The 19,767-nt window shown below is 53.7% G+C and overlaps 1 protein-coding gene across 1 annotated transcript; it reads left to right on the top strand.

The window, feature by feature from the left end:
• Positions 1 to 5,666: 5,666 nt before the first annotated feature.
• On the top strand, positions 5,667 to 7,385 carry FOXD3 (forkhead box D3). The gene has a single exon (XM_023641994.2). It carries the CDS (start codon positions 5,793 to 5,795, stop codon positions 7,233 to 7,235), a length of 1,443 nt encoding a protein of 480 aa, XP_023497762.1. The 5' UTR covers positions 5,667 to 5,792; the 3' UTR covers positions 7,236 to 7,385.
• The last annotated feature ends 12,382 nt before the right edge of the window (positions 7,386 to 19,767 follow it).

Here is a 19,767-nt window from a genome sequence, read left to right as displayed (position 1 = left end):
CTGGGCGGCCCTGGGGGCGACTTTACGGAGGAGCCAGCCCCGGGGGAAGCTGCCTGGACGTGCCCAGGTGGGAGGGCTGGCCCGAGCCCGCAGGGGGAGCGAGCGCGGAGGCAGGCCGAGCCCTCGAGGGGGCCGCGATGGGCGCCCCGCTCCCCCAGCCCCTTCCCGCGCCCTCGCGCCCAGCGCCCCGACTCTCGCGCTGGGGATTGAAACGTTCCCCAAACGGGCTATTTATTTGCTCCCAATAAATCGATCGGCAGTGATTAAGAAATCGATGGGGCCTGGGTGGGCGAGCCGCGCGCGGCAGGAAAGGCGCCTCCACCCTGCGCCCTGCGCCCGCGGGGAGGCCGGGGGCGGCACGGGCCTTGGGGCGGAGGGAGGCGTGTCCGCCGGCCACGCCCGAGGACTCGCCACCTGGGCGCGCGGGCCCGGCCGGCCGCGTTCCCCCGGGCGGCGAGGGGCGTCCGCCGCCTGCCTTCCCGGCCCTCGCCTTCCTCTGGGGCGCGCGGGGAGCCGTGGCCGCCGCGCCGCGCCCCGGCTTTTGTTGCTGCTCGGCGGGCTGAATGGGGGTTTTGTAAAGCGGGACAGATAAAAATGAGCAGCATCATATTGTTTGACAGAATGAGCCCATATGATGAAGTGTCGGCTCCGAAGGGGGTGAAAATGGTGAATTCCTAAAAACCCGGCCCTCGGCTCCTCGGCGAGCTGCCGGTAGCCTGGAGGGACCCAGCGGACAGCGGGTCCGGCCGCGTCGCACCAAACCGTGTCGGGAAGGCGCGAGCTTTTCATGCCAAGTCATTTTTAAGGCCCGATCCTGCCCAGGACCTTTCTCCTCGCGGATGAAAAGAACAATTTTCGAGAGAAAGGCTCGTTTTGATTAAATCTGACATGCTGCTGATAACTCCATGCTAATGTGAAATAATTAACATAATAGCCATAATTAAAAGCACGCTAACAATGCCATAAATTTATCACACAATTTTACTAGCTTTCTGCCCCTAACTGCTCTCTCATCGTTAATTAAACGTGTTGCCTTTTACAGAATGGATGTTTATACATTTCCAATATAAATAAATTCGAAACCATCCTCTCTCTCTGTCTCTCTCTCTCCTCCTTTCCCTTTGGTCTCTCGCCATTTACAGGCGCTTCTTGGCATGAGCCCTGAGTGGTGGACACCTTGAAAATAAATGAAGTTTTGAGATGCAAATCCAAACAAGAACATTAAATTAGCTCCCTTTTTTCTTTCACCCCGAGATATCTGGAGACGTATACAAGGGTGGTGGGAAGTGAACTGAAAATCCCACCTACTTGGGAAAAGAAAGAATCTGGGTGGGTTAGGAAGCCGGGTATCATCTCGGCCCTTCCCACCTCCTTCGGTGGCGGCCAGCCAGGCCGAGGCTGATAATAGTTTAACAGATCTATGAACAATTTCAAGAAGGAGCCGACTTTGGTTCTTGGGGGGTTGGAGGAGGAGGGGTGTATTCCACCTGGACTCCACCCACGTTTTGTTTCCTCTGCAACAGAGAGACGCGGCTGCTCTCGGTGGGGGACGCGCCCCTCACTGCGCAGAACCTGCGGTCCCATCTCCCCGGATTGTAAGAAAAGCGCACCCGCACGCGGGCATGGTGCTCCTGTCTCACATCGGGCCAACGGTTTACTCGAGCCATTGGCACAGTCTCTGACTTAAAGGAGGAGAAAGCGGGTACCGGGGTTCGCGCGGGCCTGAGGAGGGGGAGGTGGGCCACTCTGGCCTCCCGCACGCTCACCGCGCCCCTCCTCCTGTGTTGACCACTTAAGAACCCAAATTGAGTCGTAATTAATTTCCCCTTCTCCGTCATAAATTGTTCCATCCACTTTTCCCCTCCATCTCACCTCCCAGAACGCACACACTAAATCTCCCCTCCCCCGAGACGTCTCAATTTCCTTCCTATCGATCCGGACTCCACTTTCCTTGATTCCTGTTGCTGGAACCTCGGTCCCCTCCACCACCGGCAAGCCGCGTCCCCGACGGCCCTGTCCTGGTGGCTTCCCCAGCTGGGTACCACGGACTTTGCCCGCCCCAGGAGAAACGGAGGGAGCCTCATGCCATTCTCCTTTGGCTGAAACGTTTCAAACATTTGAACAGGTGAGACAGCTGGCTGCCATCTTCTTCAAACCCCTCCTGGCAAGTTGGCTTGTTGTGACCCTAGTAGCCACTCTCGCACTAATTGTGTGTGTGTGTGTGTGCTCGTTCCCCCTTTCTCTATCTCCTCCAGTAACCCTCTGCGACTCAGATAATATTTATCCACATCCCCCCTCCCCATATTTCCATTCCCTCAATCGCGTTTTTCTTCCCCCACTAATGTGTCACTTTCTGTATCTGTCTCGCTTCGTCCATCTCTCTCCGCCCTAAAGTTTGGCGGTTACTGACGACTTGTGGGCTTTTAGAAGCAAACTGCAACCACGCGGTAAACACGATTTTCTTAGCCGGAATCTGGTCGGCCCAGGGCAGGAGGGTCCCTGGCCCGCGTCTGCTCGGGCCCTTCCGCCCGGGGCGCCCCGCGGCGAGGACAGCGGGACCCTTCCTGCCTCCCACCTGGGCCGCCGCTCGCCTCCTTCCCGCCCCGGGAGCTGCGCTGGGGCCGCTGTCTGCCCGGAAGGAGGGAACGGCCGCGGGTCCCCAGCAGAACGGTCGCGGGAACTCCGCCGCCTCCGCTGGAAGTCGATACTAAGCGGTTGGGCCGGCGCGGGCGCGGGACGTCGGGGCGGCAGCCAGCGGGTCCTGCACGTCTCATCATTTAGCTAATCGAGTCGAAAAGTTTCTGTAAGGGCCAGACCCGGCATCAGATGGTAACACTGATTGAACAAGAGATTAGCACAATAGATCTCTAACCGAGGGGAAGCTTGCTTTTCACGCTACGCGCCGTAATTAATGGTATGAATCAATTAATTTGACTTTTATTGTGTCGAAGGAAAAAAGCGCAACAAATGGAACTGGCGGCTGGGAGTTGTTCACCACCACCCCCCCTTTCCCCCAGGGAGGTTCCAATGAGACACCGGGGAGTGGATGGATGAAGCCAGGTCTTGGCCGAGGAAGGGTGAGCGCAGGGGCCGGCCGCGCCGAGGGAGTCGGAGAGGCAGCCCCGCGGGCGGCGGAATCGAAATCAGGCTCGTTTGGAGGCTACTTCAAGAAGACCGCGCAGGACTGCCCCCCGGGGCCGCCACCCTCCCGCGCGCGCACACGTGCACGCGTCCACGCAGGCCCGGCCTCCTAGGCCGCGGTGGGCCTCGTGCTGCGGCCCGCGCCTGCCTCCGGGCTGAACAACCGAAGCTGAGCAAAGGAAATTCAGAATTTGTCAATTTCGGTTGGTTTGTTTTGTCCTTCCGACCTTCCTTTTGTATAATTACTGGATTCCTCGCACAGTTGCAGCCGCGGCCTCGGCAGCCGGGGGGCGATGGGCAGCCAGCTCGCCGCTCCAGTCGGTTTCGCGGGAGGCTGTGTAGACGGCGATGGGAGCGGTTCGGAGCCCGCGGGCCACAAAGCGGTGCAGCTGCGGGAATCAACCCAGATGCATTTAGGGTCAGGTGCAACCGGGGGATCATTCAGATACAGAAAATCCTTGGAGTTTCGCCGGCATCTCAGGATGGAGTAACTGCCCCCACCCTCCCCCCTTCCTCAACCAGGAACCTCTTGCGAAGTGGGGATCCATCCAATGGGCTAGTGTTATATCCTGGAAATTATCTAATGGAGATGAAAGTCAATCCGTGGGTCTCACTGCCTATAAGGAAGTAAGTTTTCGGGTTTTATTTTTTTTGGTGTGTGTAGGCCAAGGAAAGAGGGTGTCGTAGGTGAGAGAGACACAGACTGAGGGAACCAGAGGCACCACTGTCCACGAGCATTTACACCAGTTTCCTAGTGTCGTCTTGCGTACCCCACTATTTTCTCTCGGACCGCCCCCGTTGTGCTCCGTCCTCTGGTGAGGCTGGCATCGCCTCCCTGCCCTCAGCGGACAGGCTGGGCTTCGGCTCCAGGAGCCCGCCGCACCCGCAGGCGCTGGCGGCTCGCTCGGAGGCGGCCTAAAGACGCGGGAGGAAAGAGGTGGCGCATCGCGGACTCACCGGGTCAGGAGCGCTATGCGGAGGTGCGAGGTCCGTGCGGCCCAGCACTGCCGCCTCGCACCCAGGGGCTGTTTGCGGTCCCCTCTCCCAAACTCGCTTAAATCCCCACGGTCCTTCCTACCATCACTGACCTCCCTTGCCAAGGAGACTCGGTGTGCACGGGCCGCGTCCTCGCCGCCGCCTCCACGCGCTCTGCTGCCGGCTTCCGCGGAGTTCAGTCCGGGAGGGTTTCTGTAAACCTTAAGAGGACAGAATCCACTCAGTGCGCAGCCACTGAGAGCCCGGCCCGCGGCGAGCCCCTGGCCGCCCCCGCTCCCAGGAGGTCGCTCCGCCGGCGCCCGGCGTAGTCCCGCCGGCCCGGTCCAGGCGCGGCGCCCGCCCTCGAGGCCCGGAGCCCCGTCCCGGCCCCGCTCCACTTACCCAGGCCGCTCCACTCCCGGCTCCTTCCCCAGCGCCTCATTTCCGACTTTTTCACATGCTAAGTCGTTTAACAACTCCGAGCAGCTAGTTACGGCTTCTGTATTTATAGGTTCCCTGTTATTTTACGTCGTTTTTATTTCTCTCGGCAACTATTCTAATAGATTAATCAATAGCCATTTTCTGACCTTCGGGAACCCCAGCTGAGGCTGTGGAGGCCGCGCGAAAAATACACAGATATAAAAACCCGCCCCATCGAGCCGGGAAAGCCGAGGCAGGACCGGGGGCTGGGTCTCGGGGTGGGGGGGTGGGGGGAGAGGAGCGGCGCCCTCAGTGGGGTCTCCGCCGAGGAAGCACGGAGGCAGGAGGGGGTCTGAAGTCTAACCAGCGAGACGGAGCCGGGCGCGCAGCCCGGACTCTCTAGAGCTACAAAGAATCAAAAGCAACAGAACAGAGACTACTAAGTTTTTCTTTTTTAAAAAATGGGATGGGAGTCTCGTCCCACGTCGCCCAGTCCCTGTCTAAGGAGTGCTGGCAGGGGGCGGGGGCGGGGGGACGGGGAGGGCCGCGGGGTCCGGCCGGCGCTCCGGGGCCCACGCCCGCGCGCCCGCCCCCAGGCCCCCTCGACCCCCGCGCCCGCTGCAGCCGAGGCTCGGGGCCCGGGCGGGCAGGGCGCCCTCGGGGCCCGCGCGATGCTGGCGCACGACGCGGCGCCGAGTTGCGCGTCCCTCGTCCCTTTGTTGACAATTCCCCGAACCAACTTGAGTTTGGCCGGCTCCGCGGCGGCCCTGACGTCACGCGCGGTCACGTGGCCCCGCCTCCCGCTGGATCTTTAAGTAGAAAGTAATCTATCAGGCCAGTCCTTAAAACGGGACTTTCGACTACCGGGGCTTCGGCGGCCCCGACCCCCTCCCCCCGTCGCCCCGGCGTCCCGCGCCCGCCTGCGCCGCGGCTGCTCCCCGCGCCCGGGCCGGAGGCCGAGGACGGCGGGCGAGCGAGGGGCGCGGCCGGAGCGCCCGGTGCCGAGGCCGGGGCAGCAGCGTCGGCGGAGCGCGGCGGCGGGGGGCGGACGGCAGCGCCCGCGCCGCGCGATGCCGGGCCGCCGCGCGTGAGCCGAGCCGGCAGGGCCCCGGGCCGCCCGCGCCCCCGCCCCTCTCCCGTGCCCCGTCCTTCGGGGGCGCCCCGGCCCCCTTCCCCCGAGCTCGGCGGCAGCCCCGGACGACCCCCGCCGCCCGCCGCGCCCTCCCCGCCGCCGCCGCCACCCACCCCGAGGAGGGATGACCCTCTCCGGCGGCGGCAGCGCCAGCGACATGTCCGGCCAGACCGTGCTGACGGCCGAGGACGTGGACATCGACGTGGTGGGCGAGGGCGACGACGGGCTGGAGGAGAAGGACAGCGACGCGGGCTGCGACAGCCCCCCGGGCCCGCCGGAGCTGCGCCTGGACGAGGCGGACGAGGTGACGCCGGCGGCGCCCCGCCACGGGCAGCCTCAGCCGCCGCACCAGCAGCCCCTGGCGTTGCCCAAGGAGGCGGCTGGCGCCGGGGCCGGGCCGGGGGGCGAGGCGGGCGCGTCCGAGGCCGACGGCGGCAAGGGCGGCGCGGGCGGCGAGGAGGGCGGCGGGAGCGGCGGCGGGCCCGGCGCGGGCAGCGGCGCGGCGGGCGGCCTGGCCCCGAGCAAGCCCAAGAACAGCCTGGTGAAGCCGCCCTACTCGTACATCGCGCTCATCACCATGGCCATCCTGCAGAGCCCGCAGAAGAAGCTGACCCTGAGCGGCATCTGCGAGTTCATCAGCAACCGCTTCCCCTACTACCGGGAGAAGTTCCCCGCCTGGCAGAACAGCATCCGCCACAACCTCTCGCTCAACGACTGCTTCGTCAAGATCCCCCGCGAGCCGGGCAACCCGGGCAAGGGCAACTACTGGACCCTGGACCCGCAGTCCGAGGACATGTTCGACAACGGCAGCTTCCTGCGGCGCCGGAAGCGCTTCAAGCGCCACCAGCAGGAGCACCTGCGCGAGCAGACGGCGCTCATGATGCAGAGCTTCGGCGCCTACAGCCTGGCGGCGGCGGCGGGCGCCGCGGGGCCCTACGGCCGCCCCTACGGCCTGCACCCCGCGGCCGCGGCCGGCGCCTACTCGCACCCGGCGGCCGCGGCGGCGGCGGCGGCGGCGGCGGCGCTGCAGTACCCGTACGCGCTGCCGCCCGTGGCGCCCGTGCTGCCGCCCGCCGTGCCGCTGCTGCCCTCGGGCGAGCTGGGCCGCAAGGCGGCCGCCTTCGGCTCGCAGCTCGGGCCCGGCCTGCAGCTGCAGCTCAACAGCCTGGGCGCCGCCGCGGCCGCCGCGGGCACGCCGGGCGCGGCGGGCAGCACGGCGGCGCTCATCAAGTCGGAGCCGAGCGCGCGGCCGTCGTTCAGCATCGAGAACATCATCGGCGGCGGCCCCGCGGCGCCCGGGGGCTCGGCGGCGGGCACCGGGGGCGCCGGGGTGACTGGGGGCGGCGCGGGCGGCGGCGGCGGCGCGGCGCAGTCCTTCCTGCGGCCGCCCGGGACCGTGCAGTCGGCGGCGCTCATGGCCACGCACCAGCCGCTGTCGCTGAGCCGGACGACGGCCACCATCGCGCCCATCCTGAGCGTGCCGCTCTCGGGACAGTTCCTGCAGCCCGCAGCCTCGGCCGCCGCCGCCGCCGCCGCGGCCGCGCAAGCCAAGTGGCCGGCGCAATAGGGGCGCGCGGGTGGCCGGGACGCAGGGCCGGGGGCGGCGCGGGCGGGCTGCGAACCCGGGCTGCGCGCCCCGCGGGGGTCCCTGCGGCCCTGCCCTCTCCCGGACGCTCTGCCTCTCCTCCGTTTCCTCCCCCGACCCTCGACCCCGACCTCGGGCGGCCCCCAGCCCCTGGCGCCCCTCGGCTGGCGGGGTCCGCTCGCGCCGCGCGCCCGCCGGAGTAGCTCTCAGCACAGGTAAAGCCGAGAACGGAATTTCCCAAAATCGTGCCCCGACGGCGCCCGCTCTCGGTCCCGTGGGGATGGGAGGGAGACGCTTTGTACATATTTGTATAAAAATCACTGACTTTCCTTTTGGGGTTTTTATTTTTTTAAGAAAAAATAAATTCAGTAGATTTAGAGCTCTGAACTTTCATTTTTTTTGAAGGTTCACTCTCCGCAGTTTTATGTGAGGAAAAAGAAAATGTATAGAGACGTTGGGAGATTTTAAATATAAAAAAATTTTCAAAAGGCGAAAAGTGTCATTCTATTATAAAAGTCTGTTTATATATGAATGAATATATATGGTATTCTAAATGTTATTCCATCGTGTTGTACACAACTTTGTAAATAAATTTTTAAAATGCTCAGCCTAGTGTTTTATTTAGGTGTCCGAGGTAAATGACAAGATTTTTAAGTGGCGTTTGCATCTTCTCTTCCCCAGAAATTCGGGAGTTTGGAAGAATGGCCTCTTCAAACTTTGCTAATTTGTAATTTGAGTGTAAGAAAAATTTAATTGGGAAAGGAAAGAATATGCCTAATTTAAATCGTGTTCTTTTCCACATAAAATCAAGATATGGGTGATGATCTCATGTCAATATATTAAATCTAAATGACCAGATATTTCTGGAGATAAAATGAGCTGCCATTTAAAAAACCAACCTACGTCTAAACAACAGCACAAGGTTTTAATTTTTTTTAAACGCCAGACTTCTGTCTTTCACAAGGAAGGCTTCTCGAATAAGAGTTCTTGGTCATTTCAATTATCCTTTCAAAAGAATGTAAATTCCAAACATATCCCTCATTTTAGCATTTAAATCTTAGGTTTTTGAAATTAGTTCTCATTCCTTCAGTGGAAGTAGTAAATAAACCTACTTGATGTTTTTAAATGTATGTGATGGCATTTTAAATTTTGCAGTGCAATTGTATTATTTCTATTAACTCGGTAGATAATACATAGTTGTTTTATTCTTTCACAATATTTTCAAATAAGATGCCACTTTTCTATGGCAATAATCAATCCACAGCATAATTTCGATTGCTGAAGGATTCCTGTGGACGCCTCCTCTCCCTCCAACCGAAAGCCTTTCTGGAGGCCAAGGAGTAGCGGCCTTAATACCTTTTTAAGACCAGGTGCACATCACTCCCTTTTTAAAAACTTTTTTTTAAAGATACCTTAGGCTGGGTTGATGTGAAGTGCGAGATCATAGGGCTGGAATGGAGAGGTGTCCTAGTGGATTATTTTTAACGTTCATTTTAGCTGTTGCAATCTTGAGAGTATTATGGCAGAAATGAAACATCTAGACGCGGGAGGCCGGTTCCCATCACCACTAACATATCCTCAAACGGCATCAATTCTAATTATTTTGTAATTAATTTAGCTGTTACAATTACTTATGCGAAATCGCTTTTTAAGCCTGGAGCGGGCAGCAGTGCTGTCAGCCCGGCCTCCTGCGCGTTCTGTGCGCGGAAGGCGGCCGGTCCCCGGCGCTGGCGTCCCCCGCGCCTCCTGGGCACGGAGATGCGCCCGGCTTCGGACCCGAGCCTCATTTCTCTGCTGTCGGCGTGGGCTGGGGAGTCTCTTTGAGAGACACTTCCTTGCAAATACCGGATCTGTTTTCCTGGTAAACAGTAAACATTATTGTATCCTGAGTAAACATTCCTTCTGGATCAGAGTCCTAAAATAAAACAAGCTGCCGGGGGTGAGAGAGTTTAACTCGATAAACAAGAACCTGGTAATCAGCCGCCGCCGGAGGAGCGACGTACCCTTCACGCAGAAGAGATTACGGACCACACAGTCTCCGGGCGGGTCCCTCCTAATCTCCTTTTACAAGGAAAACTAAACGGATCTAAATTTGTTTGTGTGTTGCAGCTATAAAAGTAACAAGTTGTTTCACAGTTGTGTCTGGCTAATCGGTTTTTACACAAACAGCAAATGGTACATGATTTGTGCAAACACATAGAGGTTATTTCTAAATTTAGCTGACACCCCTGGGAAAAGGGAAAGGCAGGGCTTCTTGAATTCACTTTTAGCCTCAAGAAGCTGCTGATCCAAGGCTTCTAAATGACATTGGATAACAGGGGCCTCATTCCATCCCTGATCCTTTGTTACTTATAAAATTACTCGCTCATATTTCCGCGCATAGCAGCAATACCGGCCGAGCCTGCGCCCGCGGCTTGACATTCGGCCACCAGCCGCCGCTTGGGATCCGCGGGGCTGTTTCCAGCGACGCCTTAGGCGGCGGGTGCAGAGGAGCGGAGATGGCCGGCGGCCTTCCTTCCAGCAGCTTCTCAACCTTCAACCAGAGCCTGGAGATGGTCCCCTTCCTTTATCTCTTGGAGGGTAGGAGACGCTCAGATCCAGACCCCGAAACGGCCAGCGGCTGTTTAAAGTCCTGGCAGATGTCTGGGAGACAGGCCTGGCCGTACCCCTCTGAAAAGCCCTTTTTGGTTTAAGCTGGTTAACCACGAAGGTTCAGAGCAGAAGGCAAAATGCAAGAAATCGTATGTAAAATCATATGAAATGAACGCAAGCACGTGTGGGGGCTGGGGGGTTGAAACATGCATTTGATATGACCGAACGCGGGCACTAGAGACGAAAGGCACTGAAATCCCCTCTTACAGTGAGATTTAGAGGCGACACGACTGATACCGGCTTTTTAGTCCACTTAGGTAGATTTATTTGTAATAAAAAGAGGAAGCGGGTTGATTTTTATGGGGAGGATTTTAGCTTTCGGCTACGCACGAATTTAAACTGGCTTTCACTTCCTCGGGCACTTATTTCTAGAAAGTCAATCCAGTTCCGAGGCCTGTGGTCCTTACAGCATCCCCAGGGCGGTGTCCCTGAATGGAACCCGGCGCTCGGTCCCCCAGAATGGAGGGTGGATCTGGAGGTCCAGGGAAATGCGAACCGAGACTGGAGCAAAACGTGCGCGCGCCAAGCGGGGCTCCCGCTGCGGTGGCCCACGTGGCCTGTAGGGGGCGACGAGCAGGTGGAAAACTTCCCCGTTTGTCTCTGAGGGTCCAGCCCCAGCCCTCGGAGGCCTCGCCTTGCCTCCCAGGCTCCGAGCACCTGACACCCTCGCTCGCCCTCCCGGCCTGGGACGCCCAGGCCGAATCCCGGAGAGGCTGCTTTCCTCAGCCCGTCTCCTGGAAGGGACAGAGTCCCGAGGGGAGTTTGTCCTAAAGATTGGAAGCAATAAAGTTTAGTGATGAGGAAACATCGACTTGGAAGCAATTAAGAGTTATATTTGAGGTTATTTATTTTACTGGGCTTATAGGGAGAGTCTTGGCAGTGAGGGGACCGTGAAAAGCTAGTGTGTGTGTGTGTGTGTCCGCGCGTTTCGACGTGGGTTCCTTGAAGAACTGTCCTAAGAGAATGTCCCAGAGCCCTGTGTCCCTCGGCCTCCACCTGTGTCTGCGTAAATTAGTGAATGGACTCCTCGCGGGGGGCCGGGTGGGGAGGTTGGAAGGGCGTTCTCAGAGTGCCCAGGCTGACCTTTGGGGGGGGGGAGTATCTAGTTCATGGTGGTGGATGACCAGAAGCAGGGGAACGAGTAGGCCTTGCAGAGGGGATCCCAACCAGGGAACAGGCATTTCCTGACCGTGACCTTGGACAGACTGCGTGGTATCTCGGCGTCTCCTCTGCTCCCTGTGCGAGAGTGAGCCGTCTGCCTGCCGCTCGGGCTGGCAGGGTTGGGTGAGTCGGTGTCAGTGGAAAACGTTTTATAAACTGCGAAGAGCTAAGGGCGTGGAAGGAGTTTGTCGTTGTTGGGTAATGGCTTCCGGACAGAGAAACAACTCTGTTCCAAACACCTGCCGTGTTTGGTTTGGTTTTGAACAACTCGATTTTAGGTGTGAAAAGTGGGTTTTTCTAAGAGGGGTCGCAGAACCTATTCCAGCTCCCTGCTCCCTGGAGAGTGGAGCAAAAGAGGCGGGTCCGGAGCGGCTTTAAAAGGTAGAGTCTCCTCCTGGCCTCGAGTCCTTGGACCAGGCCCTGGGCCTGAGCAGCAGCGCGCGGCACCCACTCGCTCTGCCCCAGAGGCCTGGCGGGCTTCCTCCTGGCTGAGCGTCCACTGTGCTGTTTGCCCCTTTTCTTCCACTGTCCGAGGCAAGTGGGGTAACCTGAGCCCGCCGCTGACAGACGCCCATTAGCGCAGACGCGGCCTCCGGGCGAATTCAAGGTAACCAGATCCCCAGCCCGCGGACACGACCACCCGCCCTTTGCCTGCCTCCAACAGTTGGCGGTTCCACCAGAGCCAACTTCTCTCTTAAGCATCACCACCCTCCCCGCGCCCTCCTAGGAATGTACCAGCCATTCTTTGCGCCCCGGGGGCAAGACCGGCCGAGGAGGGCGGGTGTCGGAACAAAACTTGAAAAGAAACGTCGCCAAATCAGCTAAGGAGTCGTAGAAAAGCAGCGTTATCACCTTATTATTTCCCTAGGAAGTGTCTTACATCAGACTTTTAAAAATGAGATTTAAATTAGTTCCCTCCTCTATTTTAATATGAAACTCGTACCTAAAGCCCTTCTTGGTTCCAGACGACTCTGTGCTCTGCGCACAGCTCAGTCCTGCCCGCGGCAAGCGGGGAGCGAGAAGGGCGCCCTCATTCAGGCGAGTCCTCCCGGGCTGAGTTCCAGAGCATCTTCCGGAGAACAGCCCTGGAGAACACCCTCCCCTCTTTGCACAGAGCCCCAGAAGGTTCCGTGACTTCCCCAAGGTCACTCAGCGGCTCCTGCGTGAGCTGTGTAAATACTTAGAGGAGGAAACATTGTTCTGCACCCGGGAAGGAGATCGCACTTGAGGAAAGGAAAACAGCGAGCAGCGGGGCAAGGAAGGTGGGGAAGAGTGGAGAGGAGAGGAAAGGAGATGCGGAGAGGCGCCGGCCGCGCGGGCTCAGCTCCAGGCCCAAGCCCTGCACCCTGGGCGCCCGCCCCGCCCGGGCCAGCCCAGCGCGGCGCGGTCCGGTTCTGCGGGACCGGCGGCTCCATCTCCTTCTGGCCTCGCGCTTTGGACGAAAGATAGAAGGTGGGAACCGCAGGCCCCAGGGTGCGCTTCCCCCACCCGCCCGGGCCACCAGCCCCGGGCCCAGCCTGCAGGACCCCCGCCCCCTGCCTGGAGGGGTAAGGAGGGAGGGAACTTTAGGGAGGAGCGGGTCCTGGGAGGCCCCGCCGCGGGGTGGGGGTGCCCGAGGGGCGTGGGGGCCTCGGCTCCCAGCCCCCGGCTGCGCCCATCTGCCGGTGCCAGGAGGCAGATCCCCGCCGTGCGCACCAGCAGGCCAGGACGCCCCCGCCTGGGACCTGTGGGGGACCAGGGTGACTTTCCTGCGTCCTGGGTAGGCCACAGCCCGGGCGAGTGGTGAGGGAGGTCACGAGGACGGACGGTGCCCCCATCGGCCGCCAGGTGTCCCCCGGCCGTCCCGGCCCCGCCGCTCCCGCTCCCGAGGCCCCGGCGTTCGGAACGCTCCTCCCGGATGCGGCGGCTGGGGCTGCAGCGCACGTCCCGCCCGAGAGGGAGCTGGGGTTCTCTTCCTCCCTCCACCCCTTCCTCTCTCTCCTCGCGACAGACGGTAAGCCAGACTCGGTTTTCTCCACAAGATCATCAACACATTTGGCCCGTTACCCGTTCCTGCAAGGGGCGCGTGCCCGTTATCGCTGTCAGCGCCAGGATAACCCCAAACCCCAAATTTTCTCTTTGCTCTCGAGCTCCACCTGGGAAGCAGCGCCTCCTCCGGGAAGCCTTCCTGAGCCTCCCAGCTCAGGTTAGTTGCACCTTCTTGGAGCCCATCGTGCCAACTAATGAACCCTTGTCAGCGATGCCCTGTGAGTTCCTACTGTCTGACACTGCTGAGCACAAAGGGGACATCAAAATTGTTTGTGCAAGAAATGAGAAGCTAGAACCATGGGAGTGGGGTGAGGAATCTTGAAGGCTGTTAATGGATCAAATCAAGTCTTTCTTAAGAGTTTGGGGGACTGTTTTCTTCCCATTTCTTTTCTTCAATCCTTTTCTGATCATAAATGCTTTTTGTAAACACCATGTTAATTTCTTAAGTGAAGGAATTCAAAAAGCATTGATTAGAGATCTAAAAAGTATAGGACACATCAATGTTCATATATAATGGGATTTTCTGGGATGTTTTCTCTGCCATTGTGAAATTAGTTGAAAACTCCTTCTCCTAAATTGAAACACCAGCGGTCAGGTCCACCTCCCGCCTAATGGAGAAAACCCTTCCAGAGTCCCCTCTCTTCAGCCAGCCTGTGCTCCCCTCCTCCTGTAGAAGAGGGATCTTTAACCCACAAAACAATCCATTGCACTTAGGGGCCTCTTTATTTGTTAGAGTGCCTTTATTTTATAGAAGCTTTTCATTTCCTTAGTAAAGTATGGAGAATTTGAGAGTAATCTGCTTAGATTCCAATACTAAAGGTGATCATATTATCATGTGCTGGGTTTCTTTATCTAGGAACACAAAGAATTCACTGTGGTTTGGCCTCTACTTTAAAACTGTTGTTTGTGGGGAAAACTGAGCAAAAGCAAAAGCGAAAGCTTCAAGAAAGCACCAGGATTCTGCACTCAGTATACATTTCTAGGTGCCCCATGGGCTTTGCTCTGAGACGCCCTGGAGAGCCCTAGTTACCTACTTACCGCCTCCTTTAGGGTTGGGTTTAGACTGTCCAGGTGGTAAAAATCTTGTGGGATGGTTGTTGAATCTCGTGTTCTTTTTTTTAACCAGACGAAAGGTATTTTTTAAAAGTTAAATCATTTAATTTCTCTCTCATTGCTGTAATCATTTTTAAAAAATGTCTTCCCTGTCAGTCATCCAAACCCTTCGCCATATGGAACTAGAAACTTCGATGTCTTCACTGAAAAATATTCACACAGATTCTACTGTTTAACATAAAGAAGAAGAAAGAAGGGAAGTCCCAGATTATTTAGCCATTGCCCTCCAATGGGGATCAAGATAATATGCTCTTACTACTTTATTTGCAAATTGCTATCTAGTTTGTGTAGTCCCTGTTGATTCAGTCTTTACCTAGCCCAGTTAGCTTACTTCTTTGTCATTGTTACAGATTATGCAAGTAAGTCATCTCTCTAATTCTACCATCTTGCAAATGTAAATGTTGGTTACAAGAGCAAGGTGGCATCAAGATCAGCACAAATTAATCACAAGCATTGTGAAACATCTGCTTCATTGATAGTACTCCACAGCATCCCCTTTCCACACATGTCAGGAATAACGACTTCATGGTAAAGTTGCTCTTGTTGCTGCAGAGAATCCAGTGCAAGAGTTAATAGAGTGGGTTAAAAGACAAGACTAGTTCCTAGCCCTAGTCCTCACATTGAATTGGAATTATCTGATGGATTCTATACTTGCCCACGTAAAGACTCCTACTGAAAATTTAGCTGAGAGAAAGAGGAGAATTACAGCATTCTAACTATCATTTTAAAATTTTAGCCAACAGATCCTTTTGAGCAACTATTGAAAAATTTAGAACTTTTTAAAAACTTAATTTAACTTTTGTCTTGATTTGAGATATCTGTTATTCCAAGATGTCTGTCATTCAAACCTCCAGCAGTTTGATGACTCCTTTGGCCTGATCTTGGTGGTATATACTGCAGTTCAGGGTAGGGGACTGAATCACCCGCTTCTACCACCACTGCCCATAGGGCCCCACGGATAACTTGAAGAAGTCCCACAGGAGACCGGGAGTGAATCCACTCTCCGCTTCGGGAACCATCGTTCTCATACAGTGGATTCAATATACACACTTAATGGGTTACATTTATTTATCTGTTGCTTTAAAATATTCTTACATAAATGAGATGAAGTGTGAGAAAAAACTTCATTAACGACAATAGCTAAAAACTTACCAGGTAAGAGATAGCTATACTGTATTTTCAAAAGTGATTCCCTTGTTGGGAACAGTTTATTATTTGAGAGGCAGAATGATATATATATATATTTTTTTGATTGGCACCTGAGCTAACATTTGTTGCCAATCTTCTTCTTCTACCCTGGGCCGCCAAAGCACAGTGCACAAACTTAACCATTCGGCCACAGGGCCAGCCCCTAGAATGATATTCTGGAAAGAGCATGGACTTTGGATCTGATAGTCCTGAGGTCAAATCCTGGCTCAACTGTTTTCTTTTTTTTTCTTTTTTCTTTTTTTTGCTGAGGAAGACTGGGCCTGAGCTCACATCCATGCCCATCTTCCTCTACTTTATATGTGGGATGCCTGCCACAGCATGGCGTGCCAAGCGGGGCCACGTCCGCACCCGGGATCCGAACTGGCGAACCCAGGGCTGCTGAGAAGCAGAACATATGCACTTAACCGCTGTGCCACCGGGCCGGCCCATGGCTCAGCTGTTTTCTAAGCGTGGTCTGGATCAAAGTTATTTGGTCTTTCTGAAGCTCAGTTTTCTTATCTATAAAATGAGGGCCATAATGTGAAGATTTACTATGATAATGTGTTTGGAGTGCTCAAAAATGGTGGCCACTATGACTTTACAGTTTTGCTGACTTTATACTGGTTGTATTTTCATAAGACTAACTTTATTTTTTTCTCTGATATCATATACCAAGGGTGGTCACATTTCATATTTAAAAATGAAGTTGCTGAGACCACTGTCCCTTCCATCTGTTTGAGCACAGTATCAGTTCTGTGTTCTCACGACTTAACAAATGTGAAACAATTTACTCTTGGTGCCACTTGGTAAATCACTTGTTTGCTTTCAGGGTATTTTTCAGTCTTGTGGATGAGAGGTCTTGACAAGAGTCGTTAAAGATATGATAGCACTTTCACAAGAACAAGGACATGCGCCTTCTGTCTGTGCTGAGCTCCGGTCTAGGTGGACTAATTTTAACATTTTTTTAGATGTACACTAAGATTTCACTAGGAGAAGTCGCTGTCTGCCTACATTGGCTCAGATCAGGCCAATACCTAATTTTGAGCTTGTAAAGACCACCTCAGTGAGACTGTCTGGTTAATGGGAGGATGTGATGTTGTCTAGTTAAAGGAGGATGGGATAGAAGCCAGCCAGGTGGGGGGTTTGCTGCCTGGTGACTTTAGCTAAGTCACTTGAAACCATAAACCTCAGATTATGATAATCTGGGGGAGACATTATATGTCTGTTTCGCTTACTCAAGTTAAAACAAACATCAATTTGAAAGTATAAGAAAGAAAAGAGAGAGAAGATGGAATGAAAAAGCTGACTTGAATTCCATTCCACGGGCGTGGCACCCAGGGAGAGGAAGCAAAGGCTGCATGAAGTTGCTGTTTCCAGTATGATGTCTTAGTTTCCATGTGACTTTTACAGTGTGAGCATCTTGCTACAGAAAACAGGATGGGATCCCTGTGTTTAAATATATCGCCCTTATATTTTTTGTACAACGTGGCCCGTAAATGCAAGCCAGCTGGTACACCTGGAGTTCAACCAAAGAGGCATCAACCTGTTCTAGCAATTGGGGAAAAGCAGGCTATCAGATTAAGAAAAAGATGGTATGCTTGTATATTGTATAGGCAAATTTAAGGGATTTTGTGGCTAATTTTTATTATATTTGATTTTTTTACCTTACATATTACTTTAGAATCTAACTCCTGCACAAAATGCAATTTGCACTGTGATATCTGCCTTACCAGGGTTGTTCTGGGAATCAAATGAGATAATATATGTTAAAGTGCTTTGCAAAATTCACAGTGTTATAAAATGGAAAACGTTTCTGTCCTCTGAAAAAGACTTGGCCAGGAATCTAGTCAAATGGTTTTATTCTGTGTTTTCACACAGAAAGTGAATTGTCACTGAGGACAGAACAACAACAAAAATAAAGATAGGAGCTAAGAAGATTAGCTGACCACTTACCACGTGCCAGGAACCGTGCTAGTGCTCTAAGTGGGTTATCTCCATCAGATATGGCTGCAGGAGGCTTCTTCCTCCAGCTTTCCACCCTCCAGCCCTCCTAGGGCAACCTCAGTTTCTCCTTAGAATATTAGATTATCATATATGCTTTCCGGGAAGCCTCCACATTACTCATGGGCTGTGTGTGTGTGTGTGTGTCTCCAGCAGTTTTTTTTTTCTTCTTATATGGCTGAATTTAATACCTAAGAAGTGTTAGCTGAGAAAATACTATTTCCTGCTCCATATGTTTCCGTGGGGAGGCATTTTCATTAGAGGACGTGTGAGCCTTTCTCTCCCCCGCCTCCCCTGAGGGAGGGAGGATGATTTGTCTGATGAGTGAGTCTGGGAGAAGGGCCTGGGCATCTGTGGAGCAGCTGCTCCTGCGCGTCCGGGACCTGCCTGCTCACAGAGAGGGTGCATTCTGGTTTTCAGCCTTGGCCATGCCGTGACCTTAGCAGAACGTGCTCTGTGCAGTGAGGTCTGTAACTTCAGCGCTGCCTGTGACCGGGGAGGTAAGTCTGACTAGCTCAGCAAATATTAGCAAATCCACTTGGTTGCACATCACTTAATTTAGCTCTCATTAGAAATAAAGCTAATATTTCTTATCTTTGACTCCTGTGTCTACTTCTCAAGTGGTTCTAAATTTACTTGGGAAAGAGAAGGGTTATGAATTAACTACTTAAAACCCTAACAAGAGGCAGTGTACAGAGTGGGTAAGAGCACAGGTGTGGAAATGAGCTTGCCTAATTTCAAATTCTGGCTCCATCACTTATCAGCTATGTTACCCTGTTTAGGTTACTTAAACGCTATGACTTAGTTACCTTGTCTGTAAAATGGGGACAATATTACCTGCACTCATAGAGGTGGTGAGAGGATTAACTGAGTTAATACGTGTAAAGTGTTTAGAGTAGTCTGGGTATATAAAAAGCAATAAACACGTGAGCTTTTTTTCTTATTATATTAATACTAATAGCCCAAGGATACTATCTAAATATTTGCAAATAATTTGCATTCCACTTCTAACTTCTCTCCTTAAAAAATGTTGATTCACTGATTATCAGCACAGGGGTCTTCTGTGTTAGCCTGTGCTAAACATGGTAATTTTTCTCCCCTTTTGCTACTTGCCACAATCTGCAGAAATGAGACTCACAATGACATTCCTTGGGGACACGTTTTTACTTCTTTCATTGGTTTTAGGCCAGTCCACTGTGATCACTGTTATTTAAGAATCCCATAGTACTCTGCCTATTCTTACAATTTAGCAATTCAATGTGTGCTGTCGTATGTAGTAGGGGGTGCTGGAGAGGGTAAAATTTTTTTAAAAAGACACAATCACCTGAATGGCCCTTCTTAGGGTACAAATATGCTGCAGTAATATTTGTGGGAGAGCGTCCAAAATTTTATTATAGAAAATTTCATACAGAAAAGTTGAAAGAATTTTGAAACAAACATCCGTAGACACCATTGTACCATTAACATAGTACACTTGCTCTATCACATACTCAGTCCAGCTGTCCATCCTTTCATCTATCCATCAGTCCATCTTACTTTCCTGATGCATTTCAAAGTAGAGTGTTGCAGTAATATTTTGAAAAGTAACCTTTGATTCCGTCCCTGGAATTTCCCGCGGCTTGTCTGTTTCCTCTCAGAGAGGCAGAAGCAATCGTGGACAGAATCTGGAGGCTGACTGCCTGGGCTTGAGATCCAGCCTGCCAGTTTCTAGCCATGTGACTGTGTAACCTGACTGTTACTTAGTGACCTTGGTGGTAAGGAGAGGATGATAACAGTAGCCACCTCGGGAAGTTGTGGTGTGCAAGTCAGGCCCTTACAGCAGTGCTTGGCCAGCCAACACTGGCAGGGTACTAACTTGTGTTGGGCAATTTTTACATATTACCTCATTTAATTCTCACCAAAACCCCTTGAGGTAGTACCGTTATTATAAAATATAATACACATTAGCGATTATTATTTCTTACAGCAGAAATTCATAGAGAAAAAGAGTCTCTGCTTAGTTTTTGAACTTAAAACAGACATTTTAAAGTTATGGCAAAAATAATACCATGGGAAGGGAGATGTTTTTAATGAACCTGGGCTCCCTGCCTAAGTACTCGGGAGAAAGTTTATACCATTAACAATGGCTTTTGGAACAACAGGTGAAAAATCTCATCTGGTCAAATTATTTAAAGTTTCCTAGCCTTTGGGAAGAGAGAGGAAACGCAATCGAGACAAGTTGTTGAGGGTGTTTGAGACCCCACCCAAGCCAGGCTGAGTCACAGAGTTGGGATAAATGTCCCTCCAGATGGATGTGGGGATTTGAAAGCAGAGAATTGTGCTTACTTTGAATACTTTTTGGGCCCTTGTGATGCAATCTTTTTTTTTTTTA

The sequence above is a fragment of the Equus caballus genome, chromosome 5 (assembly GCF_041296265.1).
Source record: "Equus caballus isolate H_3958 breed thoroughbred chromosome 5, TB-T2T, whole genome shotgun sequence".
NCBI lineage: Eukaryota > Metazoa > Chordata > Mammalia > Perissodactyla > Equidae > Equus > Equus caballus.
The sequence above is the reverse complement of the archived record's forward strand: the minus strand, read 5'-3'. Positions and strand labels throughout refer to the sequence as shown.